Source organism: Tetranychus urticae, chromosome 1 (assembly GCF_039701765.1).
Source record: "Tetranychus urticae isolate SD_2017Ah chromosome 1, NJAU_TeUrti_SD_1.0, whole genome shotgun sequence".
In the NCBI taxonomy this organism is placed as follows: Eukaryota; Metazoa; Arthropoda; class Arachnida; order Trombidiformes; family Tetranychidae; genus Tetranychus; species Tetranychus urticae.
The window spans coordinates 3501173-3517130 of record NC_142958.1 but is presented as its reverse complement, the minus strand read 5'-3'; the positions used below and the strand labels follow the sequence as shown (position 1 = coordinate 3517130).

At 33.5% G+C, this 15958-nt stretch overlaps 5 protein-coding genes across 5 annotated transcripts; 3 read left to right on the top strand and 2 right to left on the bottom strand.

The window, feature by feature from the left end:
* Positions 1-297: 297 nt before the first annotated feature.
* LOC107372090 (dnaJ homolog subfamily A member 1) lies at positions 298-2377 on the top strand. Its single transcript, XM_025162289.2, has 3 exons — positions 298-471; positions 675-1056; positions 1136-2377. Exons 2-3 carry the CDS (start codon positions 756-758, stop codon positions 2053-2055), a joined length of 1221 nt encoding a protein of 406 aa, XP_025018057.2. The 5' UTR covers positions 298-471; positions 675-755; the 3' UTR covers positions 2056-2377.
* Positions 2378-2856: 479 nt separating this feature from the next.
* On the top strand, positions 2857-4981 carry LOC149094398 (dnaJ homolog subfamily A member 1-like). The gene is made up of 3 exons (XM_089270104.1): positions 2857-3019; positions 3270-3648; positions 3726-4981. Exons 2-3 carry the CDS (start codon positions 3351-3353, stop codon positions 4649-4651), a joined length of 1224 nt encoding a protein of 407 aa, XP_089126230.1. The 5' UTR covers positions 2857-3019; positions 3270-3350; the 3' UTR covers positions 4652-4981.
* Positions 4982-5468: 487 nt separating this feature from the next.
* On the top strand, positions 5469-9147 carry LOC107368283 (uncharacterized). Its single transcript, XM_015936087.3, has 8 exons — positions 5469-5648; positions 5968-6068; positions 6142-6791; positions 6860-6976; positions 7047-8174; positions 8259-8348; positions 8435-8614; positions 8682-9147. Exons 2-8 carry the CDS (start codon positions 5980-5982, stop codon positions 9083-9085), a joined length of 2658 nt encoding a protein of 885 aa, XP_015791573.2. The 5' UTR covers positions 5469-5648; positions 5968-5979; the 3' UTR covers positions 9086-9147.
* A 2796-nt stretch (positions 9148-11943) lies between these two features.
* On the bottom strand, positions 11944-14012 carry LOC107370140 (histone acetyltransferase KAT2B). Its single transcript, XM_015938126.3, has one exon. The coding sequence runs from the start codon at positions 13797-13799 to the stop codon at positions 12681-12683; it is 1119 nt and encodes a 372-aa protein (XP_015793612.2). The 5' UTR covers positions 13800-14012; the 3' UTR covers positions 11944-12680.
* Positions 14013-14107: 95 nt separating this feature from the next.
* LOC107368298 (DNA repair protein RAD51 homolog 3-like) lies at positions 14108-15929 on the bottom strand. The gene is made up of 6 exons (XM_015936107.3): positions 15793-15929; positions 15477-15702; positions 15067-15331; positions 14855-14989; positions 14606-14794; positions 14108-14540 (listed from the first exon to the last, which is right to left on the bottom strand). The coding sequence occupies exons 1-6, from the start codon at positions 15908-15910 to the stop codon at positions 14472-14474; spliced, it is 1002 nt and encodes a 333-aa protein (XP_015791593.2). The 5' UTR covers positions 15911-15929; the 3' UTR covers positions 14108-14471.
* Between the last annotated feature and the right edge of the window lie 29 nt (positions 15930-15958).

The window sequence follows — 15958 nt, the reverse complement described above, 5'->3', positions numbered from 1 at the left end:
AATTGTAAGATTCAATAATTATAATTATCTTCTACATACGTCAAGAAATTACAACATAATTTCACTACATTATCAACTGAATGGTTTACAGATTATGAAATTAATTTGTAATCAGGATGTTAAATTTTGAAACAGTAATTAAAGGTAAGTTGGAAATATTGATGATGTTCAAGCAACTATTTCAAAATTAGTGGTGGTTGAATTGGTTACCATGGAGCTGTTCTTTTCTTTGTCATCGAAGACATTAAGAAATTTCTAGAATAAACGTGAAATGATTTGATTTAAACATTGAGCATCAGCAATCAAACATTACACTCAAGGTTCATAATCATTTCTTGATATCGATCAGTTACACACACATTAAGCAAAGACCGCTTTCTACTATTAGTTGAGTTGTTTCCATCGAATTATTGGTAACTGTGTTCTAGATGATGTACAACGGCAAGATCTATATTAATTAGACGAAAAAAGGTGAGTACAATTATTACAATCAAATTTGAAATAATCAAATCTTAGATTATGAATCAGGGAAATTTCAAGTAACATTGAAACTTTGTAAGATCACTCGAACTCATTATCTTTAATCCTTTCATTTTTTAATTACCTTATTCATTTACTTAATTACGTTTTTGATTTTCATCAAATTGATTAATCAAATTTACATTTAATTCCAGATACAATTCTTACTTGCATCTTCTCATCTTAACATTTTTTGATTAATTTTGTGAAATTAAATTTCATATATTATTTAAATTATGGTGAAAGAAACGGGCTATTATGATATTCTTGGTGTTAAGCCAACTGCAACTTCAGATGAGCTGAAGAAAGCCTACAGGAAATTGGCTTTGAAATATCATCCTGATAAAAATCCAAACGAAGGTGAAAGGTTTAAGGCTATAAGCCAAGCCTACGAAGTTCTAAGTGACCCTGATAAACGACGTTTATATGATGATTACGGAGAAAAAGGTATCAAAGAAGGTGGCCATAGTGGTTCATCACCTATGGACTTGTTTGAAATGTTCTTCGGTATGGGCGGAAGCAGACAACGTCACGCAGGTATGTTAATCTACAATTTGCATGGTTTGAATCACAGCTAACTATTTTTTTCTTTGTTTCTTTTTCCTTGAAACTCTAGGTCCTAGAAAGGGAAAAGACGTAGTCTATCAATTAGGAGTGAGTTTAGAGCAGCTATATAATGGTTCGACTAAAAAATTGGCTATTAGCAAAAAAGTGGCCTGTGATAAGTGTGAGGGCAGGGGATCAAGTGACCCTAAAAAGGGTTATGTATCTTGTGAGAAGTGTCATGGATCTGGTCGTCAAGTTAGAGTCCAGCAAATGGGCCCTAATATCGTGCAACAAGTTCAAACCATCTGCGGCAGTTGCAATGGAGCAGGAGAGTTCTTAAATCCTAAGGATAGATGTAAAACTTGTGATGGTGCTCGTATAATTAAACAAAAGAAAATAATAGAAGTACATATCGATAAAGGTATGTCGGATGGTCAGAAAATAACTTTCTCTGGAGAAGGTGATTTTGAGCCGGGATTAGATCAATCAGGTGACTTAATTGTAGTCATCGACGAACAGGAGCATCCTATGTTTAAAAGGTCACGAACATCAAATGCTGATCTCATAATGGCTATGGAGATCACTCTGACTGAAGCCCTTTGCGGAATGCAAAAGGGTATCAAAACTTTAGATGACCGAACTTTAGTCATTTCATCATTACCAGGAGAAGTCATCAAACATGGAGCAATTAAATGTATTATGAATGAAGGAATGCCCCATTGGAAGAATCCATATGAAAAAGGACGACTTATTATACAATTCACTGTAAAATTCCCTGATAATTTAGATCCCGTAATTATTCCCCAACTTGAAAACTTACTCCCCCCTAGACCTATCGTAAACTTACCGACCGATGGTTCAGCTGAGGATGTTGTTTTAATGGATTTGGATCTTGAAAAAGAAAGTTATATGAGAAATGACCGAAGATCATATTATGAAGAAGATGATGGTCCAGGAGCAGGACCAGGTGTACAATGTGCTGCCCATTAACGTATCGGCAATTTAGTGAATTTACTGGACCAATATGTGTTTATTAATCATACTGGTTACCTAGATCCAAATCCAGTCATCTCTAGTATCTAAGAATGAAATTAACTCAATTCTTCAACCTTCTCCTTCCAACACCTTTGTATTTAATGTAACTTATGTTCGGTTATCATGATAACTACACCCGAATCCTTTTATTCCTCTGATTCTTATTACGAGGCTGCAAGTTTTGAATTGCGATGGAAACAGGTTCTTACCTCTTATTGAACTTTTGTTCATCAATTTCTCTATTAAATGATTGATAATTATATCAAATCAATTTGAATTATCTTGTCATCATCCTTATAAGATTTCAAATTTTTGAAATTTTGTTAATATTCTCTTTTACAATCAAATAGTTGAAAGATTAAATACAATTCGACTCTGTATTTATATGTGACTCTTTAGTAATCCTTTATTATTTTGTTGTTAATTGTTGCTTAATTTAAAGATATATTCTATGTTGATATTAAAAATTTAGTCTTGACAAGGATTTTTCTTTATTAAAGATATCGAGCAAAGCAAGACAAATCATCATGCTTCACTTGTAGGAATACGTTTAAATTAAAATTGCTGAAATTTTTATTATTTTTCATCAAAAGCTTTAGTTAATTGTTGATGTTAAAATTTTTTAAACTTTATTTAGCTCGGTTTCATTTTAAAATTGGTGGTTGAACTGGTTACCATGGAGTAATTTGTCTTTGTCATTGGAGGATAAAGAAATTTCCAGAATAAACGTGAATTGGTTTTTAAACATTAACAATTTATTATTTTAGTTGAACACAAGAAATATAAAATCTTTTCCTCCAAACGTGAACCCTGATTTTAGTTCCTAAGGATCATCTAGTATTTTTAAATCTGTTTCAATTTTAGCCTTTGGTCAGTAATATTGATGATGTACAAGACTGGACACCACATTAACAAATAAGTATGTTTTACTTATTTACATTTACATGTCCAGTAAACTCGTTTTCTTGCTAATTTTTCATTGTTGTGAGAAAACTGGTGCAAAATATAAGTCCTAAGGCAATGAAAGATTACAAAGCAGAGTACTCTTATCACCCTATCTTGGCTTTGTGTTAAGCTCTTTTGGTGCATGCTTTTTTGACTCCATTTTCAACATACTTCATTTTTATTTCAATCCATTGTAAAGATTTGTTCATTTCATTTTATTCCAGATCCAATTCTTACTTGACTCTTCTCATTCAACAATTTTGTGGTTACTTTTGTGAAATTAAATTAAGTTTATTATTTAAATTATGGTGAAAGAAACGGGTTACTATGATATTCTTGGTGTTAAGCCAACTGCAACGCCGGACGAGCTGAAGAAAGCCTACAGGAAATTGGCTTTAAAATATCATCCTGATAAAAATCCAAGCGAGGGTGAGAGGTTCAAAGCTATAAGCCAAGCATACGAAGTTCTAAGCGACCCAGAGAAAAAGCGTCTATATGATGAGTATGGAGAAAAGGGTATCAAAGAAGGTGGCCATAGTGGGTCATCGCCTATGGACCTATTTGAGATGTTTTTCGGAATGGGCGGAAGACAACGTCACGCAGGTATGTTAATATTTGCTGCATTATTTAAATCACAGCTAACCATTGCTTTTTTGCATTGTTTTTCCTTGAAAATTCAGGTCCTAAAAAAGGAAAAGATGTTGTATACCAATTAGGAGTTAGTTTAGAGCAGCTATATAATGGTTCGACTAAAAAATTGGCTATTAGTAAAAAAGTTGCCTGTGATAAGTGTGAGGGCAGGGGATCAAGTGACCCTAAAAAGGGTTATGTATCTTGTGAGAAGTGTCATGGATCTGGTCGACAAGTTAGAGTCCAGCAAATGGGCCCTAATATTGTTCAACAAGTTCAAACCATCTGCGGAAGTTGCAATGGAGCAGGAGAGTCCTTAAATCCTAAGGATAGATGTAAAACTTGTGAAGGTGCTCGCATCATCAAACAAAAGAAAATCCTAGAAGTACATATCGATAAAGGTATGTCGGATGGTCAGAAAATAACTTTCTCTGGAGAAGGCGATTTTGAGCCAGGATTAGATCAATCAGGTGACTTAATTGTAGTCATCGACGAACAGGAGCATCCTATGTTTAAAAGGTCACGAACATCAAATGCTGATCTCATAATGGCTATGGAGATCACTCTGACTGAAGCCCTTTGCGGAATGCAAAAGGGTATCAAAACTTTAGATGATCGTACGTTAGTTGTTTCATCACTGCCAGGAGAAGTCATCAAACACGGAGCAATTAAATGTATTATGAATGAAGGAATGCCCCATTGGAAGAATCCTTATGAAAAAGGACGACTTATTATACAATTTACTGTAAAATTCCCTGACAATCTAGAGCCTTCAACAGTTCCACAATTGGAACAATTGCTACCTCCTAGACCTGTCGTGACCTTACCCACAGATGATACAGCTGAGGACGTTGTTTTAATGGATTTGGACCTTGAGAAAGAAAGTTACATGAGAAATGATCGAAGAGCTGCATATTATGATGAAGATGAAGGTGGCCCAGGTGCTGGATCTGGTGTACAATGTGCTGCCCATTAATCTTATGATTTAAACGTCTTTTTGGACCAAATAAGTAAACAAATCATAATGACCTATACGAATTTTAATCACTGGATTATTGATTCTCTGATTTTAGATTATCATGAACAAACTACAAATACACTCTTCTCAAACCAGCTACACTCATTTTTCTGTACCCATCTCAATTTTTTCCATTGCTAAAATAGTTACATCCGTGTCCTATCCGACTTTCCGAATCACGAGACTTTAAAGTCATGACTTACGATGGAAATAGGTTTAAGCCTTTTATTAAACTTTTTTCATCAATTTCTTTATTAAATAATTGATAGTAATATCAAGTCAAATTGATCATCTCGACTCCACAAATTCATTATTTTGTTCCATTCCCTCCATCCTGAAAATATCAATATAAGTTGTTAATTATTCATTGTGATTGGGAACATGTCTTTCGTATGTTGTTGTAAAATTTTTTACTTAAAAAATATAAGATGTCAATATTTTGTCAATCAGCGAAAAATCTTGTCAATAATTGTTATCTTAATATTGGACAAATAACCTAAGAAAAGCCTTCTCTACCAATCGCGATGTTTTACGCGTTGGATTGATATTATCATAGATTAGTGATTGCTGAATGGATTAGTTGATTAAAATAGCACAATTATTTCTAATAAGTTCTTAACGCGAAAATAGCGGCATTGTAAACATTAGTCAGACTAATTTAATCTGCATTTGAATTTATTTGTATTCGGTCTTTTTGTGAGATATTCAAGAATTTGAACTGAGTGGTAGAACTGGTTACCATGGAGTCAATTTCATACATTCATTTGTCATTGGCAGATCCAAGAAGTTTCCAGAGTTAATGTGAATTGGTTTGTTATTAATAAATTGTTGATAACAGTTTTATTTAATAGTTTACTTTCATTTATATCATCTCCATCAAGACATTTACATCAGCATTCACTCCTGACTCAATTAGATGTTTGCATGAGGTTAAATCCTGTTGTTATTGAGCAAGGTAAGCCTAAATGGTATCATATGATCGATAAAAGCTTTGATGTCCCGATAATTAGATCAAATTTCAACCAATTAATACACAAACTTGAAAAGATAACCTGAGTTGAATAGTGAATTAATTGATCAGACTTTCCTAGAATCAAAATATTCATTTCAAATATTAAACGATTACTCAAATCCGGTTATTTTACCCGGATTTACACTCTGAAAATTTTTGAACTGAAATAAGTGCATTTTTCTGTTACTTGATGCTAACTCGTGTTTCATTCACTTTTGACTGATTTCTTTTAATTAATCAATTTTCTATTAATTATTTGTAGGAAATCATTAGCATGGCTAAAGCTGATGATGAATACAAACCCAAAGAATCTGGCGTTAGAAAAGAGAAAGAGAAAGAAGGTTCCGTTAAGCAACCGTTAAGGTAAATATTCACCATTTTGTTTCATAACATAAATAAATGATTAATAAAACTATCCATTTTCATACATTCTCAGAACTCTGCCTATGAGGCAAGCTAAGATAAATACTGTGATAGTATCTGAAGAGAAAGCAGTTGAATCAGGCCGGACTTTGAGGTCATGCAAAACACCAACTACCAAATCAACCACCAAAGAGCCATCCACCAAAAAAGCTACCAAAGCAACTTCACCTGATAAAGGAATTAAAAAGATAGTCATTGTCGCGTCCTCATCTAATCCACCTGAAACTACTCAAACAGTAATTAGAAGACCTTCAATCCGTACAGCTCGTCGTAATATTAAAGTTAAAAATATTAGAGCTCGTTCAAGCAAATGTCAACTCTTCTTCTGTGACAAATGTGATAAAGTCTATGACCACTATAGTGAGTTAGTTTATCATCAACGTCGACATACTGGCGAAAAACCATTTGCATGCACCTGGCCTGGATGTACTGCTGCCTTTTCCGCATCCAATGCTCGAGTTCGTCATTTGCGAATCCACACTGGTGAAAAACCTTATGTTTGTCCTTACTCTGAATGTGGAAGAAGATTCACATATTGGAAAGACCTTAAGCTGCACAAATTTCGCCATTCTGGAGAAAAGCCTCATAAATGTGATTGGCCTGCTTGTTCTTCAAGGTTTTTCCGCCGAGATGATCTCAAACATCACAGATACACACATACAGGTAATTTTGAATTGGTTACTTTTGATTTATAGATCTGTTTAGTCTAACCACAACTTTTATATTTTTAGGGGAGAAGCCTTACAAATGTACAGTTCCTGGATGCGAGTCCGCTTTCACTCAAAAATCTCCATTAAATTTGCATATGAGAAAGATTCATAAAATACTTCCTGGAAACAAAGCTCCAGGTATAATAGTCGTTTGAATAATTATTTATTGTATTTATTCTAAATTGTATTTTCTTTTATTTTAATTCAGAGAAAGCTCAAGTTCAAGCCACAAATTTCAACAATGTCATTATTAATGGCGGTAACAATAATAATAATGAAGTAAATAATAATATCAACAACAACAACGTCCCTACTATATGCGAATATCCCATTTATCAGCCTGCTCCTACTATAATACGCCAGCCAGTTATAAATAGCATGAATTCAATCACCAGTTCAAATAACATTAGCAACAATTTGGAGTTTGCTAATGCTAATCATTCAAATGCAAATGTGCAATGCATAAATGTCACCGACAAATTGAGTTCCATACTGGTCACCTGTGATGTTTCACCAGCAACAGTTCATGGAGTCAATCATCAGTTCAACCATGATGTAAATGGTTGGTCTGACTATGCCTATGCCCCCGAAACAGTAGATTTGAACCAAAACATTCAAGCTACTTCTAATTCCATGATTGACTCTACAAAAACAACTTTAATGAAAGAGCCTAGTGTTCAAGTTAAGCCAGTTGAGAATAATATTAATCATATGCCTGATCTTAATGTCCTATTGGCTGATGCATGTCAAGCAAATCAATTAAACGAAAGTAATCTGCCTGTTAACAATAATAATTTGCCCTCAAACAAATTTGACCCTATCAATCAAGTAGAAACTATCAAGCTAATTGATACTCAAGTTAGTTGTGCATCGGTCAACACTGTTGATAATAGTGCATCAACCCAAACAAATTTTGGTCCAGAAAAAGAAACGAGTGTGGCTCTTGAATCTATAAATACGTCTACTGAGAAAGCAAATGTGACAGACAAAAGTTTAAACGATGAAAGTGAAAAGACAAATGTTGAAGATGGACCTACTGATGCCAATGCATCGACATCCATTAGACCGACTCGAAAACGTGCTAATTATCGTATAAAAGCTTCTTCGACAACAACAAAGACTTGTGAAGTGGCAGTTATTCGACCTAAACCGGTTATTGAATCTAAGTCAAAAACTAAAGTGACCAAACAAGTTGGTTCTAAACGAACTATTGCCATTCAGACTTCTAAAAGACAATCAGTCGATAAAACCAAGAAAGATAAATTCAAGTGTAACTATTGTGAACGAGAGTTTAAAGCCAAGCATGATCGTGATTGTCACCATATGACACACACTGGTAAGTTTAAAGGCAAACTAACCCTTGATCCTTTCTTTGGTTATATTGATTATCTGATAAAAAATAATCTTTACTTTAAAACAGGCGAAAAACCTCGAGCATGTGATTGGCCTGGTTGCGATTATAGATGCATTACTAAAAGTAAATTAACTCGACATCAACGCAAGCACACAGGCAAGAAATCTTCAATAATAGTTCATCGATAATATTCCAATAATTTTCAGATCGATTAAATATTGTTGCTATTATTCCCACTCTAGGTGAACGTAATTATCCTTGTGATTGGCCTGGTTGTGGTAAAAAGTTTTCAACAAGTCGTCATATGAAAGAGCACAAACGAATACACACCGGAGAAAAACCGTTCAAATGTGACTGGCCTGGCTGTGACAAATGGTTCAGCCGGAAAGATCATATAAAAAACCACAGGTTCACTCATACTGGTTAGTATTTGGTTTAAATTTATATGACTAGCAAACTAATCATCATAAATCATCTTTCTCTTTTTAGGGGAAAAACCAAGAAAATGTCCCTTCCTCGGATGTGAGGCCGCTTTCATTCAACTTTCACCGCTCAAGAAGCACATGGAATTGCACAAGAGAGATGGTGGAGCTGTTCCTAATCGAACTCGTAAGCGAAAGACAAGCCCGAACCAGGCGGTAGTTAATGAAGAGCCAAAAAAGCCTGTCAATGAGTGTAATAGTGCTACAGTACAAATTAATGCAATGACTCTTGAGATGGTTACTAGTCGTCCGATCGCTCAAAATGATCAAACTGCTCAAGGTTATAACATGAACATGTTAACTGGACAAGAGAATCAGAATTTGTGTCTCCCTGCTTATGATGATGGCCATAACAATACTCAAGCTAATATTGAGTATGAAGTCATGTTCAGGCATCCAAGTTATTGTTGAGCACTCAATTATTCCTATAAATCATTCCGCTGACATGTATTCATCAGCAAATCTCATAAAGGGTGAGGCATAAGTCGGGTGACAAACTTTAATTGTTAATATCTTGGTTAATAATTGATCACTTGAAATAAGGTTTAGATTTATCGTTAGTTCATACCTTTTTCTGAAATTATTGTTAGCTAATAATCGAAAGTGGACCATTGCGGCATATTTTACGGAGCTTTGATTTGAGGTTGTTCATGAGGTTAACGCCGGAGTCTTTCGATACTATTTTTGATATATTGGTCCAAATTTGTTGAAAACCTAGAATTGATTTAGCTGGTTGAGCTCTAGCAGCATATTTTGACTTACACAATGCCCAAAATTTTTCTATTGGTCGACCTTGTGGCATATTCGGTGTATTATCTTGCCATGAAACGCACTCGATTTTTTCATTTTTCAGAAATTTTTGAACGCTCTCTTTGTAGTGAGCTCTAGCCATATCAGGCCAGAATAAAACATCATCAAGATTGTGATGTTGTTTAATGAAAGGAATTAGATATTCCTTGAGAATTTTCTCATAAACTTCCCCTGTAATTGTACCTTTGGTTATGTAAGGTTTCGAAACATTACCTGAACTATCGATAGCTTGCCAAACAAGAAACTTTTCGAAAAACTTTTTTTTGGGTTTAAATTTTATATCATCATTAGAATTATTAAGATTTTTAGTTGAGAAAAAATTAGCACCAGGAATATCGTTTGGATCAACGGGAACGTAAGTTTCGTCATCCATAACGATAACCTTTCCACGCAACATTTTTTCATAAATTTTTCTTGCCCCTTTCTTACATCTTTCTTGTTGATTTTTTACGTATTTTGGACAAACTTTTTGTCGATGAGTTTTAAAACCTAACTTTAATTTCCCTCTACGAAAAGTTTTTTCAGAAATTTCAAGTTTAGCGGCAGCTCTTCGATTAGAAATTCGAGGCGAATCCTCCACTAATTTATCAATTTTTTTCAATTTTTTGTTATCTAATACTGAAATTGGCCTACCTGTTATTGGTTTATAAACGTCTGATTTTGTTTCCAAGAATCTATTAATCATTCGGTATATTGATTGCCGAGGAATACCTTCAATAACGAAGTGTTTTACAGTCGAAGTTTTATTTTCACCATTTTCTAAGTAAAATTGGCACACACGAGAATAAGTATGTTCATCTTTTTGTCGTTTTTTACTCATGTTGTTTGATAAATATTCAAAAACAATATACCAAATGAAAGAGCACATTCTTGTGAATCTAAGAAACCTAAACTTCTTAACCTAATCCGCATTTTAACCAGTTTATTAGTTGATTTAAATTTGTCACCCGACTTATGCCTCACCCTTTATCAGCCCTAAAATAATTTCAATAATAATTATTAATAATAATATAATATAACTATAATTTATTTGTTATGATGTTTTTTTCGCCTAAAATAAAATAAAGCAATCTGCTATTTAACAAAATTAAAGTTGTTGGAGCTATTAAAATTGACTTCTAGGGACTCACAATCATCATGTTTAATCATCGTCTTTTCTAAATTCTGATGAAGGCCTACAATCTTTAAATAATTCAATGCAGTGGTTATTTTAACCCCATTGATGATATAAAATTTCTGATGAGCGGTTGAACAATTACCATTTCATATCACTGTTTATAACACTGTCCTTAAGCTAATTAATTGTCGCATGAACATTAAAACTTCGGAACACCTCAATTAATTTGCCTTGAATTAATTGCAATACGATAGAAGGACATTAATCAATCACAGTGACTGTAGTGATATTTTACGTTGAGTTGAATAAATTAATTGAAGAACAAACAGATTGTTTAGGAAAGTTGATTAATTCCTTTATATCTTTTCGATTGAATCAATGTAAGTGTTAATGATTAATTGTTTTCAGGGCTATTCAAAACAAATGAAAACAATTACTATCATTTTAACAACAGCGACAAATGATTATTTGACAAAATGATGGAGATTGATTATCATTTTATGTTTCTTGATGATCTGTTCATTTCAATTGCATTCGTGTTCAATCTTGTTTACACCAAAATTTATCGATGTTCACCATTATTTCATACAATCAACAAGTCCGAGTAACTTCTAACTAGTGCAAAGATTTTTTCATACGTATAATTAAACACTTTTGAATCTTTCAACAGCAAAATGAGATCAAACTGTGTTTCTGTTTTCATTGTTTCCCTGATTGTTGCCTGTTTAATTCAACAGGGCTCAACCGCTAATGATACCGTAGAGGAAAAGTCCAATGGTACTTTACCAGCCATCAAATCTCGATGTTTATTCGGTTTGATTCCTGGTTTTGGATCAGCAACCAATAGTACAACTCGACTAGTTTCCACTGGCGGACTATTTTCACCATTCTTCAATTTTTTCGGTAGACTTCGTGACCAGCTATTTGGTACTATTACCTCAGTGCCCAACAGCAATCCCACAACAACACTTTTCTCGCGAGGATGAAAGTGATACATTTTATTTTTAAAACTAATCCAAGTGAAGATTAGTTTTTTGAAAAATAAACGCTAAAATAAAAAACTTAAATTCCCTTTATTCTCAACTCTGATTCAGCCTTTTTCCTTTCACCTGTACACTGAGCAAATCTGTAAAATGCCTTTAAGTATTTTCTATTTTCCTGTATCTCATGTTCACACAACTCTGAAATGAAAAATTTGATGCGAAATAAAATTTAAAAGGCCAATGAATCTGCCATACTGAACATTTGAATAGTTTTCTTACATGAATCTTTGAGTCGCGAGAAATATCCAGAGCTGTGAGATGCATAGAGTTGTCTTTCTTTCTTGAAATTATGAACAATGTTTGAGCGGATAAATTCATTGATATTTATTTGAATTATTGATTTGTGTTTCAAGACATTTAATTTCACTGCCATCAACTTGATAGCTTGGAATGAGCTTGACGTAAAAAAATGAGTTATTCAATAGCTTGATAGGTATAACTAAATGACGAGTTAAAGTGAGGCAGTAATTGAATGGTTTAGTCACAAAGTGTGATTTTTGACGTGATTTGAACAGTTAATAAAGTATGAGTCTGTTGATTACATTGTCTTTGAGGTATATAATAAATTTAGTGACCAGTTAAGCGAATATAATGATGTAAAAAATATAAAATGTAAAAAAGGTATTTGATATATTGATGAATGCAAACGCTTTGATAAGTTTTCTTCAAATGTCCATTTTTCCATCCACTTTGAAAATGTTCATAAAATTATTGATAAAAAAACAATATTTGTGATGGTTCAAATATTATATTGAATTTGGTTTTCTGTTGTACAAACCAAATGATGAGTGATCTTTTATTAGATGAAGATATGCAGAGATCATAAGGATTTCTCGATTCCGAACCACACAAGGTAACACATGGAGATCAGTGTTGAAGATAATTTATATTTTTCTCTTTCCTCTGTTCTCTTATTTATGAAAAGAGTGATTTTTGATGTGTTAAATAATAAGAGAAGCAGATGAACGGCAGGTGATAGCTGAATTAGCTCGATAATTGCAATACTTTTGATTAGATAGGGAAAATAAAAGGGTTACTATTTATCCCAAAGACCAGCTTCTTTCATTTTGTTTACGAAAAATCGCTCCAGAACGTTTGCACATTTATAATATTCAGTATCCATTGCATTATATGTCCTACAATTGGTAAAAATACGATTCATATCAGCGACAAAAATACGTTTGTTTGAATAGTGTCGATTTTTAAGTCTCTCTGACATTGTTTTCAAGTCCATTGGATTCTTAATATGATCGTAATAATCAGGTGCTTCTGAAACCTCAACAGGTTTGATGAAAGGCCATGCTGATGGATGATTTTTAACTTGATTTAAAACAGTTTTAAGATGGTAATACAGTTTGTCATCGTCTCTGCTCTTTGATTTTCTGTCACCAGAGCCTTGAGAATTCGCATCATTGTTTGCTGATGATTGATTGCATCGTAGAGCAAGGTTTGGATTTTGTCGGAGTAATTCTTGCTGTTTCATATCAATTAGTTTTCTTATAATCTCTTTTTGCTTTCGCATAACAGATGAAAAAAGTGTATAAACAATGGACGAGTCCAACTGGCAACCCATCAATGTAGCACCTTCGTAATCCTTGATGTAGCCAAGATAAGATGCTTTCGGAAGTTTTATATCAATAGTAAAACCTTGCTTTTTGAAATAACCGATTGCATATTCATCTGCATATGTAAGAAAATGATGGATCCCTAATCGTACATGATAATCTTTCAAATGGTTCATTAGATGTGTTCCATAACCTTTAACTTGTTCATTAGATGTTACTGCACAGAAAACAATCTCGCTAAACCCTTGAGATGGAAATAATCGAAAACAGATACCACCGATAACTTTATTGTCCTTAATTAAAGCCAAAGTCCGATGTTTGGGATCAAAAACCAAGCGAGCGATGTACTCCTTAGGCATTCGAGGTAACTGATGACTGAAAACATTTTGTAGACCAACTAGCCATAAAAGACATTGTTTACTAATTGGTTTTGTCAATGAATTAGCTACGATATGAAATTGAATAATTCCTTTTGCTTCCTCTGTTCGAGCTGCTTCATCTCGTGCACTATTTTCCAAGGCATCTAACGACAATTTCGACTCTTTCATCGATTTTAAAACTTGACGCAAAGTTTCCTCTGAAACATCCATTATACAAAGTTATCTTCAATAGTATTGAACAATGGCACAATGTTGAGATGATGAAAACGTAAGTGATGTGATAACTAAGAGATGGTATTCTTATTTCATCGATCGAAATTTGAAGATCAGAATTTTTATAAAACTTTAACTCATTAAAATCTTTGTAAAAGATAGCAATTAGATTTGATTCAGTAAATCAATTTACAAATAGATTGAAAGTGAGTAGCTTTCTGAAACCAAACAAAAACAAACCCAATAAGCTGCTTAAAAATATGGTCGATAGGGGGCGATTAGAACGAGAAACTTTGGAGGTAAGGTTTAATGGGTTTGAATGTTTCGACTTTTTAATAAAATATGATTGTTATAATGATTGTTGAAGATATTTTGTTTTTATTTACAAGAAGCGGTTGAAATTTATTTTCAGGTAAATTTAGTCAACTTTAAAAATTAAGATACGGAAATCTAAAGTATGAAAATAAGGTATACAAAGGCTTTTGATGGCTGAACGTTAAATCCTACGTGAAAATACGCATAATTCAGCTGGTGTAATTAAAATTTGTGTATTAAAAATTAACAGCTTCGAATACAAACAAATCAGTAATTTAAAACAGAGCAACGCAAATGTCATCAACGCGAGGCAAGAGTGGAGTCATCTGATTTTCATTACAAGAATCGACATCACTACCAGTCTTGGTTTCTTGAGCCAGTTGCCCTTTCCATCGGCTCTTCAGCATCATAAACACCTTGAGGCTAGAGTTAGAATAAATAAAAGGTATTGAATAAATTTGTCTCAAAATATCTTGAGTTATACATACTCCAATTTTAAAATGAATGGATGCTTCCTGTTGATTAACAGATTTTGTGAGCGTAGCGACTCGGACTCCAGATTCTGCATGCTTTTCCAGAAATAGTCTGAGTGCACAATAGTGACCCCATCGATTACCAAGAGCAGGTTTTTCCTTTCCAGATTCAGGCTCATATCTAACATGATTTGTAACAATAACCTAAAGAATTTACTTTCATTATTCGGTTCTGCGTCACAAAATTCACTATAAATTACTCACACATAAGTTATAAGTTGCAGCGATCTCTCTTAACTTGTTGCTCATGTTCCAGATGAGGGCATTTCGTTCTTCTGCTTTTCCTTTGAAATCATAACGTAACAAGTACGCAATACTATCGATTATAACTAAGCGAACCTGTAAACCAAGATTATTGGAATAAAAATTAGATTGTATTAGATACAAATCAAGATAGATATAAATCAGATACTGACCTGTGGATTTTGTTTGATGAAAGGTTCCAATTTTTCCAATACCAAGACTTGAAGGTGAGACAGTTCTTCACATCTTTCAACGAAGATATGTTCAGAAATTCGTTCTTCGTCAAAATCTATCATGTTTCTAGTCTTTTCTCTTAGAAATCCACTAATTTCAGCGATCCGGTTGAAACGAAATGAATTGTCGACATCGATGTAAAGAGAATCCGCGCCCAAGCCACCAATGTCTTCGGGTAATTGGACTGTAACACATAGCTGAAAACTGGAATAAAAAATAAACAGAATTAGTAAAAGATAAAGATACAGAAAACAATATTTCACAATAAGAATCTCCGTGATTCAGAATAGACTAATATCATCGGTCACTCTAGCAATTGATATAACATTGTGTCACGAATATTTTTTACCATATTTGAGTTTTACCAACTCCAGAAGCACCCGCAATTTCACATAGACGGCCTAATGGAAAACCATCGCATAGCAAATTGTTTAATTTTGCACTTAGGGTTGGTATTGTAGATCCAGGAGCAAGCTCACGTTTCAGCAAAATAGAAGCAGGATCAAAATATAACGATTCTTTATTATTAATTACTTTAACCACTTCTTCACATTCATCCAGTGATAGATGGGTAACTGGAAAAACAATAAAAAATAAAAGTTAGCTCATAAATAAAAAAGAAACTCAGAGGTTGAATATTTCATGAAGATATGTATCATACTCACTTTTACTCAGTTGCTCGATACTGAGATTAGATAAGTCACCAGACATAGCCAAGCGATGTTTTACTAGTGTTTCTTTAATTTTAAAAGGCAATTTAAAGCAATGAATTGATTTAGACATTATTTCACTGTTTGAATAGAATTACAATTAATAAGGGGAAAAAATAAT

Coding starts and splice junctions, on each gene's coding strand:
- LOC107372090 (XM_025162289.2), top strand. CDS start 756: ATGGTGAAAGAAACGGGCTATTATGATATTCTTGGTGTTAAGCCAACT. Junction 1,057..1,135: donor AAGCAGACAACGTCACGCAG/GTATGTTAATCT, acceptor TTGAAACTCTAG/GTCCTAGAAAGGGAAAAGAC.
- LOC107370140 (XM_015938126.3), bottom strand. CDS start 13,799: ATGGATGTTTCAGAGGAAACTTTGCGTCAAGTTTTAAAATCGATGAAA.
- LOC149094398 (XM_089270104.1), top strand. CDS start 3,351: ATGGTGAAAGAAACGGGTTACTATGATATTCTTGGTGTTAAGCCAACT. Junction 3,649..3,725: donor CGGAAGACAACGTCACGCAG/GTATGTTAATAT, acceptor TTGAAAATTCAG/GTCCTAAAAAAGGAAAAGAT.
- LOC107368298 (XM_015936107.3), bottom strand. CDS start 15,910: ATGTCTAAATCAATTCATTGCTTTAAATTGCCTTTTAAAATTAAAGAA. Junction 14,990..15,066: donor TCATCAAACAAAATCCACAG/GTCAGTATCTGA, acceptor CTTGGTTTACAG/GTTCGCTTAGTTATAATCGA. Junction 14,795..14,854: donor CTGCAACTTATAACTTATGT/GTGAGTAATTTA, acceptor TAAATTCTTTAG/GTTATTGTTACAAATCATGT.
- LOC107368283 (XM_015936087.3), top strand. CDS start 5,980: ATGGCTAAAGCTGATGATGAATACAAACCCAAAGAATCTGGCGTTAGA. Junction 6,069..6,141: donor TCCGTTAAGCAACCGTTAAG/GTAAATATTCAC, acceptor ATACATTCTCAG/AACTCTGCCTATGAGGCAAG. Junction 8,615..8,681: donor CCACAGGTTCACTCATACTG/GTTAGTATTTGG, acceptor TTCTCTTTTTAG/GGGAAAAACCAAGAAAATGT.